This window comes from Cygnus atratus, chromosome 21 (genome assembly GCF_013377495.2).
Source record: "Cygnus atratus isolate AKBS03 ecotype Queensland, Australia chromosome 21, CAtr_DNAZoo_HiC_assembly, whole genome shotgun sequence".
Taxonomy (NCBI): Eukaryota; Metazoa; Chordata; class Aves; order Anseriformes; family Anatidae; genus Cygnus; species Cygnus atratus.
The window spans coordinates 5932826-5956931 of NC_066382.1; the positions used below are offsets into that span (position 1 = coordinate 5932826).

At 40.7% G+C, this 24106-nt stretch overlaps 4 protein-coding genes across 4 annotated transcripts; all 4 read left to right on the forward strand.

Moving 5' to 3' along the window:
* Positions 1-576: 576 nt before the first annotated feature.
* On the forward strand, positions 577-5633 carry LOC118253237 (arylacetamide deacetylase-like 4). Its single transcript, XM_035557387.2, has 4 exons — positions 577-759; positions 2095-2311; positions 4456-4519; positions 4859-5633. Exons 1-4 carry the CDS (start codon positions 577-579, stop codon positions 5631-5633), a joined length of 1239 nt encoding a protein of 412 aa, XP_035413280.2.
* A 3591-nt stretch (positions 5634-9224) lies between these two features.
* LOC118253238 (arylacetamide deacetylase-like 4) lies at positions 9225-13949 on the forward strand. The gene is made up of 4 exons (XM_035557388.2): positions 9225-9455; positions 11594-11810; positions 12219-12282; positions 13040-13949. The coding sequence occupies exons 1-4, from the start codon at positions 9279-9281 to the stop codon at positions 13812-13814; spliced, it is 1233 nt and encodes a 410-aa protein (XP_035413281.1). The 5' UTR covers positions 9225-9278; the 3' UTR covers positions 13815-13949.
* Positions 13950-14931: 982 nt separating this feature from the next.
* On the forward strand, positions 14932-18264 carry LOC118253417 (arylacetamide deacetylase-like 4). Its single transcript, XM_035557745.1, has 4 exons — positions 14932-15108; positions 16049-16265; positions 16610-16673; positions 17375-18264. The coding sequence occupies exons 1-4, from the start codon at positions 14932-14934 to the stop codon at positions 18147-18149; spliced, it is 1233 nt and encodes a 410-aa protein (XP_035413638.1). The 3' UTR covers positions 18150-18264.
* Positions 18265-19867: 1603 nt separating this feature from the next.
* On the forward strand, positions 19868-23881 carry LOC118253415 (arylacetamide deacetylase-like 4). The gene is made up of 4 exons (XM_035557742.2): positions 19868-20038; positions 21766-21982; positions 22185-22248; positions 22943-23881. Exons 1-4 carry the CDS (start codon positions 19868-19870, stop codon positions 23715-23717), a joined length of 1227 nt encoding a protein of 408 aa, XP_035413635.1. The 3' UTR covers positions 23718-23881.
* The last annotated feature ends 225 nt before the right edge of the window (positions 23882-24106 follow it).

Here is a 24106-nt window from a genome sequence, read left to right on the forward strand (position 1 = left end):
TAATAAACATCACATAATTAGGCAAATCTTTCCGCAGAACTGTATCACAGGTTATATTCCGAGCAAATGTCCTCTTACTTAACTGGGTCTGTGCATTCCACTATGAATCAAAATCAAAAAATATGGATTTGAATATTTTTCTTCTTGGAGTATCCGCCTTGGTGACAACTGCAAGCAGCTGCACATCTCTAACATCAAAATTGACAGCTGCAATGTCCCTCCATAATGAGCCCAGAACAAACAGACACAGACGATCTTCTCATGTGGCCCCTGGACGGGCATCTCTATGTCAGTGAAGAACACACGATATAGATCAATTCCACACATTTCAAATTTCTCCTTTTGTAAAGAGTAAATGTTTCCCCCTCCTCCTTTTTTTTTTTTTTTTTTAGTATAAGGAAGTGTTGCCAATAATATCATTAGCAAAGAAGGGTGGAGAATATCAGAGTATTGCAACATTAATAAACTTATTTCTGCTTATAAACTGAGTGCTTAGTCTCCTGTGAAGACACCGCTCGAAAAACGAGGCTTTAGATAGAACAGGGTTTTTTTTGAGTTCACTTCCATGGAAGTGAAATGGCATTCATCTATACAGGTTTAGCAATAATTGGAATGGTTTTCATCTCTCCTGTTATAATACCAGCACTATTTCTGGGGGGGTTATTTTATGACTTTTTCAATTCAAAACTGCCACCTGGAATTGACCAACCTCTAAAGCTTCGGTTTTACCATTCCGTGATGATTACAACCATGATGTCGGTAAGTTAACTTTCTTAATACTGGGGATTTCCTTTTTATTTTGGTATGATGCTTGGGAGCTGGAAGATAATGGCGCAAGGAAAAAAAGTAAAGTGGCAGCAGCAATTCACCCACCTGAAACCTGTAAGCACTGGTAAATAAACCAAATGATATAATTTCTTATGTGGCTAGTTCAGAAAGTAGGATATAGGCATATTTATGAATGATAAGCTTGGGTTTTTCTCATTCTTTAAAAATGCATGTGTGTCAGTGTGTGTATTTACTCACATGAATGTAACATGTATCCAATATATCTACTCCATAATATAAAGACAAAATTCTTTCAAACCAAAAGCAGAAATTAATTATTTCAGAAAAAAAAAAAAGTAAAAATGGCAGACCTTCAGATTCAAAAATTCTGGAACTTGTTCCTTCCATCTCCTAAGTCATGTAGGATTTTCAGCGTCATAGGAACTTAGTACAGATTTGTAGAGAGGAAAAAAGAATCAACATAAAAAAAGTTGTTAGTGAGTGTGTTACATCACATTCTAGATCTACATGTTAGTCTTAAAACCGGAATTTCCTTGGGCTAAAAGTGACCACTGAATCCACTCAGAGTCTGGACATTTTCCCCTACAAATACCACAGTATTTTGACATTGACTTCAAAATGGTTGATTTTAAAGTTAAGACATTATGTTGCAGCTGGAATATAGTTAGTCTTTTCCACTAAACCTCAAAAACTTCTTCTCTGGGTAATTAAATTTTCTTTGTATTTTTTCCTACAAAATATATAGTATCTTAAATATAAAAGATAATAAAATACCTTCTAAAATGTTGCCCTCTTCATCATAGCTTTAAGAAGTAAAAGCACCCGCTGTTGTTTGTGTACATAATGAGCCTAACACTCCCATAGATTTTAGCAGAGCTCAATTTATAATTTAACATCTAATCCTCTTTCACCACCTTCATGCCGCCCATAGTTGCTTATGACACTAATTTCCAAATCAAAACTTATTTTACTCCTTTCCCCCATATCTTCAGTTTAAATACATTTGTAATTATTTTTCAGATTCACAAAAAGAAACATGCAAACATAGATAATGAGTAAGAGGACAACTGCTTATGCAAAATGGAATTTGCTGTGTTACTTTTTGGCAATCTTCAGTGACACTCAATTCAATCAAACCAATTCAAAGATTTCTCAATAGTCACCATAACTCCACTGAAGCACTGTCTCCAGTACCTCTTGAAATACAATACAGTAAAATAAATCTGAGATTTTTATTATTATTGTTTTAATTAAAGAGAGTTGGAACCTTTCATGTTAATTTGCTGAATTCTTTCTTTTCAACAGGGAAAGATTTTGCAGAAGCTAGGGGTCTGCAGTGATTTAACCTTATTGCGATTTGTGCTAGATGGAATACTACCATGCAGAGATTCAAAACTTCTTATCAAGGATCTCAAAGTAGATGAGGTACCTTTGAGGATTTATCAGCCTAAGTGGCCACCTACTGGTAAAAGAAGAGGAATACTATATTTTCATGGAGGCGCTGGCACATTTGGGAGCATTAGTAAGAAATCAGAAAGTTCTATTTCTAAAATCAAATCTAAACCTTTACCCTTCGGAAATGTGTCAGTCCTTTCTCTGGTGCTTTTGCTGTCTTACTTTAAGAATCAAAGAATCAAAATGAAGCATACATATGCTTTAATACGTGAGCATTAAAAATAAAACCAATTTGGGGGAGTTTGATTCTTGTGATTCTACTGCACAAAATAAATGATTTCTTGTTCAGAAAGGGAGACAACTCTTTGATTGTCTCAGTGGTCTGCTCAGCCTCTTAACTGTTCTGGATCTCTTTCTGAGCAACAAAGTCTACGTGGGCTTTGCTTGGAAGCCAAGGCACCTTAGCATGGAAATCTGAATTTCATTCCAGGGGTCATACAAGGAAGTTTGTGGGTTTTGAATCCTTTACTGTTTCAAAGGGTAAGTCTCCACGTGCACGGTGTCAGACAGACTTCAGTTCCCCACAGCTCAGGTTGTGAGCCTACTTGGCTTGGTTCAGCATCATGTAGAAACAATAGCTTATAGTAATTCAGGTCCCATTCTGCACTGTGGCAGAAATACTCTACCCTCATTTCACTGCACAGCATGTAGTCTGAGTGGAGGGCCAGACTAACACCAGCTGTGATGCTTCTAGTTCTAGAGCTAGTCTGGGTCGTGGTGAGGACTCGAGATACAAGCCTCCATGATTTAAATGAACAGTGAATTCTTTTCACTGGAAGAAAAAACCACCATAAAGTTGGACAGTTGTTTTTCAAAACACAATTGCTGTTGCATAATCTGCACATTATAGGAGCTGCATCATAATGTGTCATGGCTTAATAAAATACCCATACCTATACATTGACTATACCTGCATGTGACCTTTCACTTGAATTCCCCTTGGTATTTGATAACAGGAAAACAACTAACATAATGATACGTTTTTAAAAGGACTTGCAGACTAGAAAGCCTGAAGTCCGGAACTGGCAAATTAGCAGAAGCTACAATGAGAACAGAATTGTTGAACGGATAAATATGAATTACTCCTTAAAATCCATACAACTTGTATAAAATGAAGCTATGCTTCACAAATCAATTTAAGCTTTTCATATGAGTCAGCGAACATATGAATAAAGGAAACTTACTTTGATTTCCAAAAGACTCTCTTAAAGAGGCTACACACCCATGACACCTGAGTGATGATCCTTTACTTGGATAAAAACTGACTACAAGGTGGAAATAAGGTGGCTTGCAGGAGGTTCCTGTGAGATTTCCATAAGGATCTGCACTGGGACCAGTGCTAACCAGTGCTATTCAAACACAGAAAAGCAGGTGAGAGGTGGTAAGATAATAACTCCTGCAGTGCAGGTAGCGGCTGGCTGAAAAAGTGCAGAATGCCTTTAAGATGTCAGAGGATTAGGTAATAAAATGGTAGGTGAAATGGAGAGCAGAAGTCAAACAGATGAGCAGAACACCCTAACGTTATAAATAAAACAATAACTAACTACTTTGCAGGAAGATGATTTTGCAATTGTGTTAGAAAATCGCCTGAAAATGTTGACATAGTGCACAGTAGCAATCAAAAAGAAAATAAAGTGCCATGATTTTTTATTAGGAAAGGAAGATAGGACAAAACAGGAAACCTCTTTATGCAGCTGCAATAAATCCATGATGTATTTAAATACTGCATACTGCTTAGAGTTCGGGTTCCCATACTTCAAACTGGATCTAATGGTACCAAAAAGACTCAGCGAGAGGCTGTGTAGATGATGAAACTGCTTCCTTACAGAGAATAAGTCAACAGACTAAGACTCTTCAGGCTGGAAAAGATGGATAAAGACAGATATACTGAACGCCTACAAAAAGTCTACAGAACCGTCCTAGCCTACAGAGGGTGGAAGAAAGGACAGATATCTGGGGAGGAATACAGAGAAACTCTCCGATCAAGTTAGGAAAGCTCAAGCCCTGGTAGAACTACATCTGGCAGGGATGTCAAGGGCAACAAGAAAGGCTTCTATAGGTATACCAGTGACAAAGGGATGACTAGGGAAATTGTGGGCCCTTTTGGGAAGGGAACAGGAGACCTGGTTACCTGGATATTGAGCAGGCTGAGGTACTCAATGACTTTTTTTGCCTTTCTAAAACATAATTTCTGATAAACTTTGTCTTTAGGAGCCTTTGAAAGAATATGCCGCTATATTGCCAAAAAATGTAACTCAGTGGTTGTTTCTGTTGGGTAAGTGCTACTTTTACATAGAAATATTTATGGTAACACAGCTCTCACAATTGAAACATTTCTGAAAAATATGCTGGAGATATTTGCTATTTTAGATGGTGTTCCCCATTTCTCGCTTTAGCCTTTAATTTAATTTAGAAATGTGCTTACAGGCCAAGTATTCTAAAATAGCTGTACACCATTACTTTGTTTCCACTCTACATGGAGTTAAAAACAAACATAAACTTTAAAATTTAGATAAAACGGCCTACCTAACTACCATACCAGTCACCCAAGAACAATGCAAATTAAATTTTTATAATTACTTTGACAATAACCACAATGTCTTTGACATTTCAGTTATCGTTTGGCTCCTGAACACCCATATCCAGGGCAATATTTTGATTGTCTCAATGCTACCTTATACTTTATGAGGAATTTAGAAGAGTATCACGTGGATCCTGCTCTCATCATCATTAGCGGTGACAGTTGTGGAGCTAATTTTGCTACGGTTATTTGCCAAATACTGGTAAATAAAAGGGATCTCCCAAAAGTACGTGCACAGGTCTTACTTTACCCAGGACTACAAGGGCTAGATTTTCATTTACCTTCCTATCAGCAGAATGCTAGAGTCCCCATGTTGTATCGGAAGCTAGCTATCTACTTCTGTTTTCGTTATCTTAATAGAGAACCATCATTTCTGGAAGATGTCCTTCAAAATTGCCATGTTCCTGAGAGTATGAAACGGAAATATAAAAAATGGATAAGTGCTGACAATATTCCTGATGAATTTAAAATTAGAGGCTACATACCGCAGAAATCCACTTCATACAAACATGAAGTCCATGAAGCAGTCAAAGAACTGTTAGCAATAACATTTTCCCCCCTTTTAGCTGAAGACTCAATTATTTGCCAGCTCCCTGAATCCTATATTGTGACCTGCGAGTTTGACGTGCTTAGAGATGATGGACTGTTATACAAGAAGCGATTGGAGGACAATGGCATTCAAGTAACCTGGCATCATTCTGAGAGTGGTTTTCATGGAATTTTAGCCTTTTTTGGCTATGGGATTTTTTCCTTTTTATCTGGAAAAAAGATAATGGATAACACTGTGAATTATATAAACAGTCTATAACAGTATTTTTCAGAAAAATGGTGTGAGTCTTACATTATCCATGGTGAATTTATACTTGGCAAAGAATGCAAACATGTTTGACTTATTTTTTCTATTTTGACTGCATGAGGAAGTGCATTTAACACTTTCTAATTTATTCAGTTACTCTCAAACAAACGGTAAGATTATTTAAAGCATCAGCATTCTAGAAAACATCATTATAAAAACACGCAAATAAGATCAAGCACCTGGCACTGTTTCACTTCACCTCCAGCAGTTCTAGTACCTCTGCACAGCTGGCACACATTCAAGGCAAATGACAAGAACATCTCTTCCGGAAGCTTCTATCGCAGCCCAGAAATGCTGAAGAAAACAGCTGGGAGCTACTTTGGCCCTCGTGGGAGGCCGGAGATAGTAACAGTACCAGATAGAGGGCACTGTGTCTTAGGTTCTGTGGAGTCCTATGTCAGATAGTGAAACTGCAGCTACGCATTTTAATTTCTAGGGTTAGCTTGCACTAAGACTACACTTTTCTTGAAATACAGGTGTCTGTCTGGGACAGGCTTTCTCAACTGGAACTACTATGGGTTTGACTTTGTTTGGAACTTGAGAAATGATGTTTTGTTTCAGAACTTGATTCTTAAACTGGAATCCCTACACTTCAGTGAATGTGCATGTGTTAGGGGAGTGCAGAGATGAACCTTCTTTCCCTTCTGGTACTCTTTCAAGATTATTTTATGCTTATCATATGTGTTTATTAAAAGAGTTCACAGTTGTATGAAGGTAGAGAAGCAGAACATTATCTTATCAAGAAGCTGTAATGTCACAGCAACTTTGTAATGCCTTCGTCAATAACAACAATAAAAACTAGCAATTCAAAATCATCTGTTGCAAGAGTAAGATAAATTTGCTAAACTCAGTAATAAACCATACTCGGTAATAAACCTAAGTAAACATTTCTTGTTGAAAGAAGCAATGTAACACTGGCAGACCAGAGTCAGTCAACAGATGTCAGTCAACTCAGTGCACAATAATAAACTTACGAAAGAATTGGTCTGTCGAAAACTACTGTGTATAGTCACCTGACTGTAGAAACAATACAACTCCAGAAGCACCACTGGATAGGATTTTTTTTTTAAATCACTACTATGTTGTGTTTTTTTTTATACAAAACAGGTCCTTCCATTTCAGAGTACTTTATGAAGAGCATCTGCCCTATCAAAAACACTCAACTTCTCACTGAAAAAAAAAAACTGAAAAAATGTTACTTTCAATAAAGTTTTCTAACTAAAACATCATGGTACTTTTCCCCATCATTACAGTTTAACTCAAAAATTATTACGGCTGCCTAATGAAGTTAGATTTTAACCTCTTTAATTTTCCTGCAAAACTGCAATTTCAACAGTGTTCTCACATCCTACTTGTTTTAAGAGTTGCAGACTCAGATCCACCACTAAAACCTCAAGTGTCATTTAAACAGCAGCTCTACATTAACAAATTCTACTCTGCAGCAAGTACAACATATAGCAGCATGACTTGAAACTACTTAAATTCTGACTACCGTAAGTCATTTTATGACGTACCTTTTGCTCATATGGGAAAGCATACTGAGTTCCTGAGGTTTACCTGATATGAGGTAACCTGACCATGAGTCTAAACTCAGCTTCCCATGTTGTTTTTATAACCCCGTTCTGCTCGCTTTGCCTGACCCACTAGAAGTTAAAAGCCTGGTCACTGATCTTTCAGCATATTTTCTAAAGGAGTTCAGTTCATATATTGTCAGTATTTATTAACTATTTATTCAAATAAATTACAAGTTGTGACAACCAGCTCCTTGTTCCAGGAAATAAATTAATTAGAATAACAATATAAAAAAGGAGAAACTAAATCATAAACATTTCTTTAAACTAAAATTTTCACCCTGCCCTAAGGGGAAAAAATAAAGCACTACTCCAAACAAAGAGAACTTTTGTTTTCAGCTAACTTTTTAACAAGACACACACAAAAAACAAGCAGGAAAAGCTGGCCAAAGAACTATAAAGCTGTGAAGTTTCTTTGTGTTAACAATGATAAAGACATGAAAGTAGGAAAAGAGACACTAGAAAAGATCTGAGCGAAACAGAAAAAGAAGAACAAGTGACCAAACTCCTTACATAGGCTGTGATAATTCCAGCGAGGTTGGAGAAGCTTAAAAAGAACTGTAATTGTGTGTTAAGTAATGGAGGACGGGGCTAATTGCAGTGTAGACTTTGTAGCTGATGTCAATAGGAAGCATTCTTCAAGCTGCACTCTAGAGAGCTAAGCCTGAGGAGAGCTAGGCAAGAGGAGTTTAAAAAAACAGCACCACAATAAAATTGTAGTAGAAAGATGGAAATTCTTCCTTGTTAGACAGAAAAACAAAAACAAAAAACATGGCTTTCTGGAAATGCTGATATAATACTGAAGTTATGGTGAGGTTGAAAGATATCCACTTAATTTCATTTCCCATTTTCTGAACTATGTTCTAAAGAATAAGAGCTAATTTCTCATCTAGTCAGTGTAGACTGAAGTATCTCAGTTTGAATTCAAGGCAAAAATCTGTCCCATCTTACAACCATGAGATGTATGTAGTTTTGTTCTGTGTGGTATCAGGATTAATGCACAATTACAACAGGAAGGCCGGAACTGCTTAACTTCTTGGCAAGAACAAGCCTGCACTGTCACCTGGAAATTTCTGAGGGATTTTTATTTTAAGGTAAAATACTTTACATGGACCTTTTTCCTGTCAGGAACTGTTGAAATTGATGTACTCAAGACTGCTGCCAAGAAATTTTGGATTTCTTTGGTATTCTGTATTCTTTATTCCACAGCTTATTTTTATTGGAGCCAAAAGAGATGCTTTATCTTGGATTACTTAAAACACACCAAGTCTGTTCAAAAGTAACAGGGAAGGATTCCCTGTTCCTATTGTAAGTTTGTTATTACAAACTAAAAAAAATAAGAATTTTTAATAGTAATGTCTTTAAAATTGGGCATCAGTGCCTGTACACTGAGATGCATTGATTATATTTCTTAATTCCTTTGAAATAGCTAATTAGAAACATATTTTTTAGAAGAAAACACAAATACGAAACAGCTGAGATTCTGATGTAATGTCGTAATTTTGTAAGTGCATCTTACCAAAACAACAGTGGTGACAATCCATTTACTCATTTAAAGTGCTGTTTGTCCCACGTAGGCTCCCATTTCTGCATAACCTTAGACAAACTCTTCTGAAATGTGCTTCATAGTGTCACAAACTCAAGGCATATGAATGCCCTGTGTCCCTTTTCCACCTCTAATTATCTTAATATTAATGCAGTCCTTCTCCCAGCTAAGGACTGTTTTTTGCAAAAATTCTGAAATGTTGCTGGCATAGCTTTTTAACAGAATTCAGGACTTGAAACAGTTTATCGTTTGTGAAATAAAGGGAGTGGGGAGAGAGGGAGTGGGAAACTGAGAGATACATACTAATGTATTTGCAAAGGGGAGGAGAAAGGTTTTTTTTCTTTCTTTTTTTTTTTTTTTCCTACTAGAACAGCCCTATGACGAACAAAGGTATCTGAGAATCAGGAAGTAACCAGGCAAAGATATCTGGGAAAGTCAAATCAAAGACATTTCAGATCACTTTGTCTACTGCTCAGCAAAATGGCAGCTATTTACACTATACTGGTGTTATTCCTGGCAGTTTTTGTTGCTGGATTTATATTGTTGATCATGGGGGCAATTAATTTTGATTTCTCCAACTCTGAAATTCCTCCTGGAATGAATCAACCTGTGAAGCTCCGAATCATTCATATTATTTTAATATGCATAGCTGTGGTGGTAAGTTAACTAACTGCATATGATTTCTGTGGGAAGAATGGTGAATCTGTAAATTTTGAACTTGATGCAGTCCTAGAGCCTTGCTTGAATCAATTTTCAGAGAGGCAAGCAGGGCATAGCGATCATGCTGTAAGCTGCAGTTAGAAGCTCGGTTTTGCTAAAGAAACCTTTACCACATTCTTTACATTACACTACATTATTGCAATCAGATTCTGCCTTGCTCTTACATTAGGCAGTACGGGAGCACTGGCTAACACAAGGGTCTGAAAGCCTGACTGTGCCTGTAAAATGAATTGTGCTAACCTAGCAATTTGATTAAGAATGGTTAGTAGAAATGCAATAGAAACTATTTCCAATCTAGGTTCACAATAGATCTGATGTCTTTGGGACATGCTTTCAAGCTTGCTTGGAGTTGGGGGTGAGGAGTTCTGTATTTATTTTGAAGATTAAATTAGTAACTGAACTTTCCAGAGCTGGTTTTGGGAAGGTGGTTGATCTTTGTCAAACAAGTGACAAAATTAGGTGATAATGTCCAAGAGAAACCGAAGGAATTCCATCTCCCCTGAACACATTTTTGTAACTTCTGAGCAGCTAAGCAGGCTCGTTTTGATGGGAATGAAGAGTTCTGGCCAGCCTGACTTCTTAGGGTGAGCTGGCATGTAAAAGAGTGGGAAGCTAACAAGAGTTAAAGCCCTTACCAGCACCCAACTTTTGGTGATCTCTGCTAACAAAGGATCTCACTGAATCAGGAGTATTTTCATGTAATGACAGATGCATAAATGCTGATAGGAGGGCTAGGAATATGTGAGAAGTTGTGCATGCACTTAATAAACTACTATAGCACCTCCAAGAGAGACAAATTCTTTTAAAATGATATCGCATATACACACAGAGACAGGCATATATATATACATATATCAGTTGGGAATATTCTAGATTATAGTGGATCACACTAAAGAATTCCAGCATGTATATTCTCATGCTGTGTCTCAACACAAGTTGTAATCAGAAAATATTGACTTCAATCCAGCAGTTGAAAAAGGCAGCTCGCTTTTTACCATATGTACACTGCCCATTAGTACCATAAACTAGACCTGTATGCTGCAACATAATAAAGAATGAAAAAACAAACAAACAAACCAAACAAGTTCAATGTTAACGTGAGAACAACTTTGTAGTTGTTCCATTTCTGCTTGGAAAACAGCAAATTACAATAGAATAAATCATTTCACCATGTTTGTATAGAACCAGAAATACTAAGACTGATTTCTATAGAAAATTAAAATCAGTAATGTTGCAAAGCTTGTTAGTTTCTTCAGCCTCAAAATCAAATATGGAGAACAGCTATAAATAGTCACTGATGAATAAAACGCCTTTCACAGGTAGGTATATTGAGCGATAACACTGTACTGACAATCCATAGAAACATGGCAGTCTTTGATGAGAACCCCCTAATAAGATATTGTGTAATAAGAGCTTGAAGAGTTTGGAATGAGTAAATAGAGTATTTCAAAAACGAGGTTAAGGGCTTTTTGGTTTTGTTTTGTTTCTGTAAAGTTACCTTCGACTTGTAGTTCTCAATTGGGTTGTTTTCACCTTTAAGTGCTTGGTGTGAGTATCACTGGCTTAAAGAAGGAGCAGGTGCTTAGGCTTACTAAATACCTCAGGAACTTCCTACAAATATATTGCAAACACCAGTCAATATTTCTGAGATGAATCAAAAGGCAGTTATCAAATACATTCTTATCTTAACTCATCACCAGAACTGTTATCCTTCACTGTTTTCCCATCTTCTCAGAGGGCAAAGACAGAACAGCCAATGAAAACCAAACTCATTTTCAATGACACGTAAAGGACCTGCTCAGAAAGCAAAGGGATATACTTCACCAGTCTTTGTTAATGCTGCATTGCTTTGGGATTAGGCTCTTTGGTGAACACGGCTGTTCATGTGACCTCTCCCGATGCTACTGTTATTTGTTCAGTTGTACTGCACCTGTAAAACTACTCAAATATTTAATGATTCTCCTAAAAGATGTGACTTAGACTTATATCACAAGTATGCTGACATTGCAGTTCCTTTACTTGGGAAAATACAGAATCTTCTGAGTGAATTCCCTATTCTTTTTGCCTTTGAACAGGGGAAGATTTTGGAAAAGATTGGTATCTGCAGTCAGATTAACTTTGTCCGGTACATGCAAGGTGTAAGGACTCTGGGAGCAGACCAGAAGCTCTTCATCAAGGACCTGTGTTTTGGGAAAGTGCCTGTAAGGATTTATCAGCCTAAGGCTCCATCTTCCAGCCAAAGGAGGGGAGTTATGTTTTTCCACGGAGGAGGATGGACACTTGGAAGTGTTGGTAAGATAACTAGCAGAAAAATTATTATAATACAGTTTAAAAAGTGACCTCCTCATAAATGGTAAAGTTGATTGTTGCTTGACCTGTAGCAGTTATGGAATTTGAGTATAACCACAGAAGCTTTCAGAAGAAAGCATCTGCTACGCGTTATCTGACTTCTCTTAAAGGGAAGAACAATGAGGTATGAGACAAAGAAAAAAACAAACTGCAAACAGACAGTGAAAAGGGAAGATAAGGGGGTAAAAAAGATCTGCAGATCTATGTTGGAAGGGTCAAAGAAAAGTAGACAGTATTTTTCTTTTGCAATTCTTTGCCATACGCAATGGACATCAGCACTGTTGAGAGGGAAAAAAAATCAACAAAAACAAAACCCACCAAAAAAAACACAAATGAGAATGTTTCTTTCAGACACCCATGAAAACCTATGCCGCTCTCTTGCCCGAGAAAGTGACTCAGTGGTTGTATCTGTTGGGTGAGTCTTTTCTTATGCCATTTTTTAAGAGATTATTTCCTACACTGTGAATAGCACCTTATAGCTAGCCTGATCATAGCAACAACCATTCTCAGTAGATATTTCCGAAGGACTTATCAGGCATGTGCTTTTACAAATTTACTCTGCTATTGTTTGAAACCACCAAAGACTGACTCAGTTTTTACTGTCTGATTAAATCACAAATAACACTTATGAATATTTAACTGGAAAAAGGACATGCTTTTAATTCCCACCTAAAAATTGATAGTAAACAGCCAGTAAGTCAAATATTCTACTTAACCCTCATTCAAAGAAAATACTTGATGCTTACAGGAGCATTACATGAATGACAAGCTAATATTATCATCAATATACTAACAGCTATTTGGATGATGATGATAGAGTTGGAGCAACAAAGACATAGAAAGGAAATACTCTCATTGCTACTTGACACATGGAAAGCTGAAGCATAAACTGATTAAATGACTGCCCATAAGACCTGGACATAATTAGCAGCTGAGTACTCCTGTGTTGTTCAATACCTGAACAATGCCACAAAAAGAGATGATGATCCTCACAAATTAACCTCTACTATCTGAACCTACTACTCACAGTTTATTTAAACAACCTATGCAGAAAGGGAAAATTCTAAGGTAATCGGTGTATTGCTGGTTGCAAGAATCAGTATTTTCAGCAACACGTTTAAAATTAACAACATTTCCTTCTCTTTCTTTTGTTGTCTCCTTCTGCTTATCAGGTACCGTTTAGCTCCTGAACACAAATACCCTGCTGCGTATGAAGACTGTCTTAATGCTACCATACACTTCATGAGGAACACAGAGCACTATGGGGTGGACCCTGCCCGTATAAGTGTCTGTGGGGACAGTGCAGGGGGCAATCTAGCAGCTGCTGTTAGCCAGACCCTGGCAGGTAGATCAGACCTCCCAAAGCTACGTGCTCAGATCTTGATCTACCCACACCTTCAGGCACTGGACTTCAATTTACCATCCTATCAGCAAAATCAGGGAGTCCCTCTCTTATTCCGAGAACGTGCTGCTTTTTTTGCTTTGCAGTACCTAAATGGGGATACATCACATATGGAAGAGGTCTTGGAGGGCTCACATATTCCTATAGATATTAAATTAAATTATAATAAGTGGATGAGTCCAGACAACATCCCTGAAAAATTTAAGGCCAGAGGCTACAAATCACATGTGCTACTTGACTGTCCAACTGTAGTTTATGAGACAATGAAAAGATTCTGTGAGCCCAACCTGTGTCCCCTGCTAGCTGAAGATGCTGTTATTCACCAGCTGCCAGAGTCTTTCATCTTGACTTGTGAGTTTGATGTGCTGAGGGATGATGGCTTGCTGTACAAGAAGAGACTGGAGGACAATGGAGTTCACGTGACCTGGTACCACCTTGAGGACGGATTCCATGGAATCATGAACTTTTCTAATAGTGACTGGATGTCCTTTTCATCTGGAGAAAGGGGTCTCAACAATATTGTGAACTTCCTAAAAAGCTTATAGAAACAATTTCTTTCCTTCCATAAGAATTACCAATTTTCTGTGGTCATTGTGCTTCTAAATTCCATGTAAGAGGTTTAGATTGGACAGTTTCAGAGCAATTATGCCAGCGTGATCACTCCAAAAGTATATTTAAAGAATGTTGTGAAAGTTTACTTTAGTGCTGTTTGAAATGTTCCATATGCAGTCTCTATTTTAATGATCTATTTGGACTAGGCACTTGCTGCTTTCTCTATAAATATTAAAGATGCAGTAAAATTTTAAATCAACATCTGGTCTGACCCATTTCATTCAATTATGATCTATGCTTTTATTCTTCCTAGAAGACTAAGTGCATTTCAGCAAAGGAGAAAGGTACTGATATTACAATACTATAAATCAGTGCGTTTGCTATATGTTGCATGTAGCATCCAATCCTAAGAGTCCCAGTCACTGTCTTCCATAAAATTTCCATGGGCTGGGCAACTGATATTTTAGACTTGCAAAAATGGAGTCAAAACTGCAACCATCTCTGACAGAGCTACTCTGTTAACAGCTTTGTGTAAATCACAATGGAGGATCTTTGAAATGCTCTAAGTATGTTCCTACATTTATCAGACATACGAGTGTGTAGATAAGCTTGTTTCAATATTTAAATACTCTAAGAACAAAACAAGGTCAACACATTTACTTTTGTAAAGCCCATGTTAGCCAGCTTTTTTCCTTTATAAATGTCCTTGTTAAGACTATATACTCCAAACTACTTAAAGAATGTCTACAACACAAGAAGCAGTATGTTGTGGCTGCAGATCATATGCGAGAGACAATTTAACCTCTACATTAGTTGGCTTGCTCCTCTTGTCAACAGCAACACATATCCACAATCCAAGAATGCCATATAGTATACCACGCCCTTTATCAATCCCACAATTAACAAGACGCTAAACAGGAAATTAAACACATTTTCTTCTGCCTCTTCTCCGATGTGATGCATGCTGGCACCTTGCACAACGTCTCCAAGGACTTTTAAGCGTGACAGCTGAAGGAACTTGTTTTAACTTGGACTGCTCTAAGAGTCCATGTTATCTGAGAAACCTAATCAAAGATAGGCATAGAGACACCTCGTCTTTTGCTAAGTGAAATGGCATTTTTTTATATACTGTCAGTGATACTGCTGGTGATTTTTACTGCTTCATTCATAACAGCAATTACGACAACAATTCAATCTGACTACTCCAATGTCAGTATCCCTCCTGGAGTGAATCATCCTGGAAAGCTTCGAATGGTCCTTGCTTTTATGATTAGTACATCTGCTATGGTGAGTTACTTTGCTGTTATTTCTTCCAGAAGTGGGGTTTAGGTATTTTTTTTGGTCACATTATATAGATAATTAGCAGGATCCTGCTAGCTGCATTAACACTTAAATCAAAGCTTTTCTTTTTACTTTTTATTTTATTTTGGTTGTTAACTTCAGAGGGCAATTTTTTAGAAGCATTTCTATTAGACCTCGGATAGTTTCGTTCAGGATTTCCCTATTAACTTAAGGGTGAAACCAACCATGAAGCCAAACAGTATCTGCTGAGCTTTCCTATCTCAATTTAAATGAATTATGTATTAACAGCAAGATGGCTTTGATTTTTGTTTTAGCTAAGCACAGATGATGTTTTCAGGGCATTCACGGGGCTTTCCAGTAACGCTGGTAGAAGGCCAGGTGCTTTTTAAGCAGATAAAAACATAGACTCTTGGGAAACCTTGGAGGAATGACATCTGGGCTGTAAGGTGGTAAGTGGTGGGAGGTTGGTATGAAGCCGTAGGACTTGGTGACACTGAGAAGGGAACACCCTGTCCTCTTCCCTACAGCATGTTGCCTGACAGGGCATGGGTCGGACGCGCGGGCCTACCTGCTCAGGCGCATGGTGCCAAAGCAACCCCGCTCCCCCAGGCCCGTAGCCTCGCAGGGGACCGCCACGGCTCCATCTTCTCCCGTGACAGCTTTCTGCTGAGAACCGAGCCGGAGCAGCCGCCAAAGGCGAGGGTAGCGGCGAGTGGCTCTGGAGTAGGCTGAATCCCGCTAACACGAAGCCTGGATGCCCTCGCAGCGGCCGGGGGAAGGCAGGCGCAGGGTCTCCCTCACAGCAACCTGCCCGGCGGCCGGGCTCGGCTGCGCGGCAGCCTCCCCTCAGGCGGCCCGCGGCTGCTCGCTGCACCGGGGAGGGCGCCCCGCGCTCAGCCCGCCTCTCCTCCCTCTCTCCGAACAGGGGAAGATTTTGGAGAAGATGGGGGTGTGCACAAAGATCGCCTTCACCCGCTACATGCGCTCCGGGAGGAAGCTGGGGCCGGACCCGCAGCTCTCGCTAGTGGACGCGCGGTTTGGCCGGGTGCCGGTGAGGCTCTACCGGCCCCGGGCGCCATCTGCCGGCCTGCGGCCGGGCGCCATCTTCTTCCACGGCGGCGGCTGGCTGTACTGTAGCATCGGTAGGGCGGCTCGGGGCATTTGCGGCCCCGAACGCAGCTGTGAGCTGCTGCCGCTGTCTTCCTCAGGTGTGAGGGGGACGAATTCCGCCCTGACACCCGGGAGAAGGGCTGAAGTCTGGCTCAGCTTCCCCGTGACCCTCGGCAGTGGAGGGCTCCGGGCGGAGCGCTGCTGCTCGCCTCACGGGAAGGCGGCGGGGCTGAGGGGAAGGGGGAGAAGGCGAGGGAAGGGGCTGCGAGAGGAGCTGCGAGAGGCGGCGTGGGGCCGGGGGAGCATGGCCAGGATGGGACAAGGCGGCCGCTGCCCCCCCGAGCCTCAGCGGCTAACGCACCCCGACCTCTTGCAGACTCCCATGAAAACATCTGCCGTTACATCGCCAAAGAAAGCGAGTCGGTGGTTGTGTCTGTTGGGTGAGTTCAGTCCGCACTACCCTTCTGATATTCATATATATGTATTTCTTTTTTCCTTCTCTGCTAATGCAGGGAGAGTGCAAACAGACCCACAAGTAACGTTCAGGTATCTCTCAGCACAACTCAGAACTATGCTGGCACCACACAAAAAGGAGGAATGCTTCCTAGAAGAGTTTTCTAAGGAGCTAAGTGACTAATGAACAAACTTGGAAGGCAGTGGTTCAGTAATTTGTTTAGACGTACACTACAAGGAGGTTTCTAATGCAATCAAATGGTAATATATAAAACTGGTAAGACACAAAAATATAACTGCCTCAATTACTTAAATAAATAAAAATAAAATTTAATAATTCTCAAGGGACATACCCTAAGTGAAGGTGAGGTGCAGCCTGATTAAATTACATTATCCACAAGGAAGATGCAGTCTACACCAGAAGACCACAATGAACTTGTATCACTCATGTTCTAATCAGCGTTCTTCTAAGAAAAAGTTCACAACGATGCTACGTCCTTGGAACTTCCTCCTACTGGCTATTACTTATCTGTGATAAATTGCTGGAAAAATACATGTTAATCAGAGTATTTCATTGGTTTTTGCTGAACAAAAAATACTCCAAGTAAGAGGGAAATGCAGGGTGTTAGGAAAATTGTATTTATAGTTATGACATTTCTATCTCTTACTCTTGTCTCCTGTGTATTAGGTACCGTTTAGCTCCTGAACACAAATACCCTGCTGCGTATGAAGACTGTCTTAATGCTACCATACACTTCATGAGGAACACAGAGCACTATGGGGTGGACCCTGCCCGTATAAGTGTCTGTGGGGACAGTGCAGGGGGCAATCTAGCAGCTGCTGTTAGCCAGACCCTGGCAGGTAGATCAGACCTCCCAAAGCTACGTGCTCAGATCTTGATCTACCCAGGCCTTCAGGCACTGGACTTCAATTTACCATCCTATCAGCAAAATCGGGGAGTCCCTCTCTTATTCCGAGAACGTGCTGCTTTTTTTGCTTTGCAGTACCTAAATGGGGATGCATCACATATGCAAGAAGTCTTGAAGGGCTCTCATATTCCTCCAGATATGAGGATGAAGTACAGGAAGTGGGTGAGTCCAGACAACATCCCTGAAAAATTTAAGGCCAGAGGCTACAAACCACACAAACCTCATGAATTCAAGGCTGAAGTTTTTGAGAAATTTGAAAGGATTTTTGAGCCCAGCCTGTGTCCCCTGCTAGCTGAAGATGCTGTTATTCAGCAGCTGCCAGAGTCTTTCATCTTGACTTGTGAGTATGATGTGCTGAGGGACGACGGCTTGCTGTACAAGAAGAGACTGGAGGACAATGGAGTTCGAGTGACCTGGTACCACCTTGAGGATGGATTCCATGGAATCATGAGCCTATATGGTTATCGTGTTTTGAAATTTCCATCTGCAAAAAGAGGACTGGACAGAATTGTTAAATTCCTAAAAGGCCTGTAGAAACAACTTTCATTGGTTATGTTTCTCTATCTGAGAAATCAGTGGATGTTCCCAAATCTTGGATAGTAATTGTCAGCAAAAATGTGATACCCCTTGGTGTAAAAATATCAATTTTGAAATGAGTGAACTTCAAATCCCATCTGAACAGTGGTCTTTGTCCTCGTGAGACTATTGATAGTTTAGCCTTTACGGTTTTAGTATTTTCCACAGGCTGTTTTTCAATTTCCCATCAAAACAGCATGTGATTGATTCTTTGTGTTTAATTAAAGGATGATTTATGTCCCTGTAAACATTTTTCATGGAATGATTTGGATTAAATTACTCCTGTGAATTACAGCCAGGATCTTTGTGATGTTCATTTGATAAGCTACAAAGAATGACTTTATCTTATTTAGATAAAAAGTGCAAGTTATGTACATAGTGAGCCGGAGGGAAGAGTTAGAGGAAAGCTACAGAAAAAGAGGAAGAGATCAAAGTCTCAGCAAGGAGATTCAATGTATACAGTGGGCATTACAGAACCACATCTGCATGAAGAGTAGCCGTAGAAGGCCTGTGTTAATTTGGGTCACCTTCTTGAAAGCAAGTAAGGCCAGCCCTGATTTTGAAATTACCATAGCTGTATAAACTCCTATTTCATTTTGGTATGTCTCCACTATGCCCTCTGAAGCTTAGGGCAACAGATACTGGTTGAGAGGGAGTACTTAAGGACAGGTTTTAGAAAGACAGTAACAATCAGGGAACTGGGCTCCTAATCAGTGTATCATAAAAGGCTGAGCTTAGAGAGAAAATATGAACCAAAATATTCTCATGTTCTTTCAGAGAGAGGTTCCCTGTGCTGTGACCTTTCTCCATGTTTTGAGTTTTCGTTAGAGGACAAGGCAGTGGTGTATCACTTGATTTCACGCCTTATTGTACTCTGCTGATGAAAGCAATGAGAAACAGTAGTGAATATATTCAAAATCTTAAGACTGAGGAAAAGAAAATCCTATAAAAAAAAGCAAATCATAAGACTAAGGAGATCAGAGATTTTTACAGAACAAATGCTATATTTCAGATTTCCCTGGGTGTACACAGAGGCGACGTTTAAAGCTTTCTCCTGAAATTCACCAGAGTAAGGATCTTTTTTTAATAGCAGCTAAAATTCCTGGGCAGTTACGGGATTGGTAGGTCTGTCTGTTGAAGCACATTCATCAGTGGTATCTGCTTGTAGCAGAGAAACTTTCTATGAAAGATGTAATTGAAAAGCTAGCGTAGCCAGTAGAGAAGAGTCATTATTCGTGAAATCTGAGCTGTCACCTCTTTGCAGTGCCTGCCTTGCGCTTCCAGCAGGCCGCCTTCGGACAACGAATCCCTAAATTTAAGGGATGCTCGCGGCGATTTGAGGACGGGGCGGGCAGGAACGCGGGTACCCTGCCGGGCTGCGGCTCCGCAGAGGCTCAGGCTCTTGGCGAGCGGGCTCAGGACCGGGACGCAGGGCTCAGGACCGGGACGCGCGGCTCAGGCCGTGCCTCCTGGCACCCAGATTACGCCCGTGTGCCGCCAGCAGCGCAGCCGCCCCCCGGTGCTCGCTGGCCGCCCGCACCATGACCCCGGCGGCGGCTTTGCGGAGCTGTCACAAACGGGGCCGTGACGCCGCCGGCCTGCGGGGGGTGGGGGGGGGGCGGCCGCTGCCGGGCCCCGCCGCGGGCCGGGGAGCCCCGCGGGGCCGCCGCCGGGCCATGGCGCTGCTGCCAGCGCTGCTGCTTCTGCTGCTGCTGCTCCTGCCCCTGGCGGCGCTGGTGCTGGGCGCGGTGCTCCTCGCGCTGCCCAGCTACGAGATCCCGCCCGGGGTGAACCAGCCCGCCAAGCTGCGCCTGGTCCTGGCTGTCCTCCTCGGCACGGCGGCCCTGGTGAGTCCCGCGACCGCCCCGCGGAGCGCTGCGGGGCCCCGGGAGCCGCGCACCGCGGGCGGCCCCCCGCCGGCACAACCCGGCCCCCCGCACCCCGAGCCGGCCCTCGGGAGGAGCGTGCGGGGGCCGGCCGGGGCTGCGGGGCTGGCGGCAGGCGGAACCGAGCCGGAGCCGTGCTCCTGGGTTGCCCGCTAGCTGCCCGCAGCTGCAGGGGAAGGCGGCTCCTCGGCCAGGGGAAAACCGCAGCCCTTCAGCCGCTCCTGCCGCGGCTGACATTTCTGGTACAAAATCCGGTTAGGGCTGCTTTACTTAATCCCTGGACTCACTTTTACAGCATTGCATAAACGGCATTAGAGCTCTCCTAAACGCTTCCTCTGGCACTTGCGGCGCCTTTGGATTTTCAAAAAATCTTTAGCTTGCTCCGTTAGCCCCAACATCCCCCTTTCTGACCACACAGATCTCGTTTTCCTGCACGGTTTCTTACACCATGCGCATCCTCCCGAAATGCACTTACCGTGCTCCCCAGCTCTCCCGAATCCTACCAGAAGGCAACAAGGCAATGGATAAAGACTCACATTAAGCATTTAAAATTGTTTAGTAACTGAGCGCCCTGATGAACTCGGTTAATTTTGTTCCCACCTTCTCTTTACTTGTTCACTTACTACATCGGATTTATATTCGAGTTAGTGAGCTCATTGCAAGAGCACTGGGAAAGGATGCTTCTTGATTTTGTTCAGTAAGTCTCTTGTGCAAATATAAAGCAGTAACTAACTTGCACAACACATCTCAGCACTACGGATTTGTAAATCCACTGAGTTTTATAGTCTAATTCAGCAGTATTAGTTTATGCAATGATGAACTATAAGAGTTTATGAGGATATTTCTGTATACACCATTTAATTGTTGTTATCAAGTATAAATAAAACAAGAACAAGCACAAAGGTGTGACGGGCAAAACCGACAATTAAAATGTATATTCCAAGATGGCCAATTTGGATGCACTATATAAAATTGCTAATATGATACTAGAATGACACTGGATTTGAGTAATAGAAGTAGTTTTTTTTACTCTATGTAGGAAGTGAGAGACTGGGAAAATTGTTTTTCCTTAATTAAAGAGCTTTATTTTTATCAAACAACAGGGGTCAAGTTGCTGTATGTGATGCCTAGATTTTTACATCTGATTCTTCACAAGATGATCTGGAAGATTCCAGTGATTGCTAATATGATATAATGTAGTTCTCCTTGGTAAAACTAATCTAGGTAGTCTTAAAAGAAATACAATTTTTCCACTCTATCCTGAGATCTCTCACTTCCTTAGAACTGGACATTCTTCTCAAGAAAACCAACTGCAGAGTTACATTTCCTCACTGTTTTCCAAGAGTTTATGAAGGCAAAAAAGGGACTAAACAACCTATGAGAACGAACACTCCTAGCAGTACTTAGAATACAAGAAACCATTTAGAAAGATTTTAGGAGATGCTTGCATAGCCATTATCTTCTTAGAGTGGTTCTCATGGTGGTTATTCTAACTTATTACACTGTTACTATTGCATGTTATTATAGAATACTAATGTTTTACAACACTACCACTTCTTGTCTTGTGAGCCTTGTGTTTCTTTAAAATTTTCCTCAAATAGAGTTCAAGGTAAGTATGATGCAGATTTTTTATAACTTGGCTAAATCAAGACTTTTTAAGAAGCCTTAATTTCTTTTACCTTTAACAGGGAAGGATTTTGGAGAAGACAGGGCTTTGCAGTCAAATCACTTTTGGCCGATACGTGCGACAAGGACGGAGACTAAGGGTAGACCCAAAGCTCTTTATCCAGGATCTGCAGTTTAACAAAGTACCTGTGAGGGTTTACCAGCCTAAAGCTATATCACACGGGCAAAGGAGAGCTATCATCTTCTTTCATGGAGGAGGCTGGGTATTTGGAAGTCTTGGTAAGATATGTGCTGGAGGGATTATAATAATGTACAAAGAACATACTCATGTTTTCATTAAATTGAAATGAGAGGAGGTTTAAGCATGTGATTTTGGAGAAAGTCTGAAAAGAAATACACACCTTTCTAGAAATGAATATTCCCTTGATGTCTCAAAGATTAGGTCACTAGCAAAATACTAATGAAAATATTTCTTTTCCAGATACCTACGAAAAAGTGTGCCGCTACATATCCAGAGAAAGTGGATCAGTAGTTGTATCTGTTCAGTAAGTGAACCCTACCCATTTCTATTGTTCAGAGACTATTGTTGCTGTGGTGCCACAGTAGAGCTGCACTGTTTTTGGAGATGTTATATTTTACAGAAAAAAATTCTAAAGAATTCAGGGAAGTATATAAAGAGACAAATAGTGATAGCTGTGATTTCACAGCTCCTAACTGTTCATGCACTGATATACTCAGAAAAGACTCCAATGGGAATATTTGCCACACTAAGAAAATCTAAAAAACGCCAATTTAGAACTTAGGTAAAACAAGTCTTCCTTGTGCTGAACATGAACATATGGTGAGATGTTCCAAACACTTGTAATTTACAGACAAAGAGAATAATCACACTATATTACTCCCATTTTTACACATAGAAAGCAGAGGCACAAAATCATTAAATAATCTTGTCAAGAATACACCGGGGGTTTCAGCACAACTAAGAAATGAATTACAATGTTTCATTCAGTTTCTTAATTAGAAGACAATCCTACTTTCCTGTGTCTTTGTGATTGAACACACGATTTACAGCTTGTCCACAATCACCAGCTGAGAAATGCCTGCTTAGAAGGTAATGAATATGGTGACCTGAAGGAAAAATACCCCAAAACAATGGGGCTGGAAGGCAGTGTAGGATAGCATTTCCAAATTAATACTAATGACATTTCCTTCCCCTATACTTGTCTCTTTATGTATTAGGTACCGTTTAGCTCCTGAACACAAATACCCTGCTGCGTATGAAGACTGTCTTAATGCTACCATACACTTCATGAGGAACACAGAGCACTATGGGGTGGACCCTGCCCGTATAAGTGTCTGTGGGGACAGTGCAGGGGGCAATCTAGCAGCTGCTGTTAGCCAGACCCTGGCAGGTAGATCAGACCTCCCAAAGCTACGTGCTCAGATCTTGATCTACCCAGGCCTTCAGGCACTGGACTTCAATTTACCATCCTATCAGCAAAATCGGGGAGTCCCTCTCTTATTCCGAGAACGTGCTGCTTTTTTTGCTTTGCAGTACCTAAATGGGGATGCATCACATATGCAAGAAGTCTTGAAGGGCTCTCATATTCCTCCAGATATGAGGATGAAGTACAGGAAGTGGGTGAGTCCAGACAACATCCCTGAAAAATTTAAGGTCAGAGGTGTGAAGCCGCTTAGGCCCACTGATTTTGTGGCTGAAGTTTATGAGACAGTGAAAAGATTCTGTGAGCCCAACCTGTGTCCCCTGCTAGCTGAAGATGCTATTGTTCACCAGCTGCCAGAGTCTTTCATCTTGACTTGCGAGTATGATGTGCTGAGGGATGACGGCTTGCTGTACAAGAAGAGACTGGAGGACAATGGAGTTCGAGTGACCTGGTACCACCTTGAGGATGGATTCCATGGAATCATAAGCCTGTATGATTATGGGGGGTTTTCATTTCCATCTGGTAAAAGGGGATTGGACAGTGTTGTTAACTTCCTTTTAGGCTTATAGTAAACATCTTAGATTCCACGAGTCTGTTCATGCCTCAACCTAGAAAAATATCTTTTTAGGATATTTAATATCAGGTGATGGGTAGTCAGTCAAAGGTGGCCATTAACAACGATAAACACGGCTCATGTGAAGCGCATTCCAGCTGTTAGTTGGACCATGGAATATGCAAATGTTATACATGCTTGTACCATGCTGCAAGCTCTTATCTTTAGCTATGTCAATAAATAAGAATATTATTTTGAATGGACACCCTGGTTCATCCTGCTCATTTAAAATAAAACATGTCTATGCATCTATGCAGAGAGACTGTGCGTAGTGCAGGTGTGTGTGGTGTGTTGGTGTAAGTGAGTAAATCACATATCACAGTGCTCTGATTGTGAGCTCTACTA

Excerpts from the sequence above, each read along its gene's own strand:
- LOC118253417 (XM_035557745.1), top strand. The coding sequence starts at position 14,932 with ATGGCATTTTTTTATATACTGTCAGTGATACTGCTGGTGATTTTTACT. Across the intron at positions 16,266-16,609 it reads CTGGCTGTACTGTAGCATCG|ACTCCCATGAAAACATCTGC; the intron begins GTAGGGCGGCTC and ends GACCTCTTGCAG. Across the intron at positions 16,674-17,374 it reads TCGGTGGTTGTGTCTGTTGG|GTACCGTTTAGCTCCTGAAC; the intron begins GTGAGTTCAGTC and ends CCTGTGTATTAG.
- LOC118253237 (XM_035557387.2), top strand. The coding sequence starts at position 577 with ATGGCATTCATCTATACAGGTTTAGCAATAATTGGAATGGTTTTCATC. Across the intron at positions 760-2,094 it reads TGATTACAACCATGATGTCG|GGAAAGATTTTGCAGAAGCT; the intron begins GTAAGTTAACTT and ends TCTTTTCAACAG. Across the intron at positions 4,520-4,858 it reads TCAGTGGTTGTTTCTGTTGG|TTATCGTTTGGCTCCTGAAC; the intron begins GTAAGTGCTACT and ends TTGACATTTCAG.
- LOC118253415 (XM_035557742.2), top strand. The coding sequence starts at position 19,868 with ATGGCGCTGCTGCCAGCGCTGCTGCTTCTGCTGCTGCTGCTCCTGCCC. Across the intron at positions 20,039-21,765 it reads TCCTCGGCACGGCGGCCCTG|GGAAGGATTTTGGAGAAGAC; the intron begins GTGAGTCCCGCG and ends TACCTTTAACAG. Across the intron at positions 21,983-22,184 it reads CTGGGTATTTGGAAGTCTTG|ATACCTACGAAAAAGTGTGC; the intron begins GTAAGATATGTG and ends TTTCTTTTCCAG.
- LOC118253238 (XM_035557388.2), top strand. The coding sequence starts at position 9,279 with ATGGCAGCTATTTACACTATACTGGTGTTATTCCTGGCAGTTTTTGTT. Across the intron at positions 11,811-12,218 it reads ATGGACACTTGGAAGTGTTG|ACACCCATGAAAACCTATGC; the intron begins GTAAGATAACTA and ends TGTTTCTTTCAG. Across the intron at positions 12,283-13,039 it reads TCAGTGGTTGTATCTGTTGG|GTACCGTTTAGCTCCTGAAC; the intron begins GTGAGTCTTTTC and ends TCTGCTTATCAG.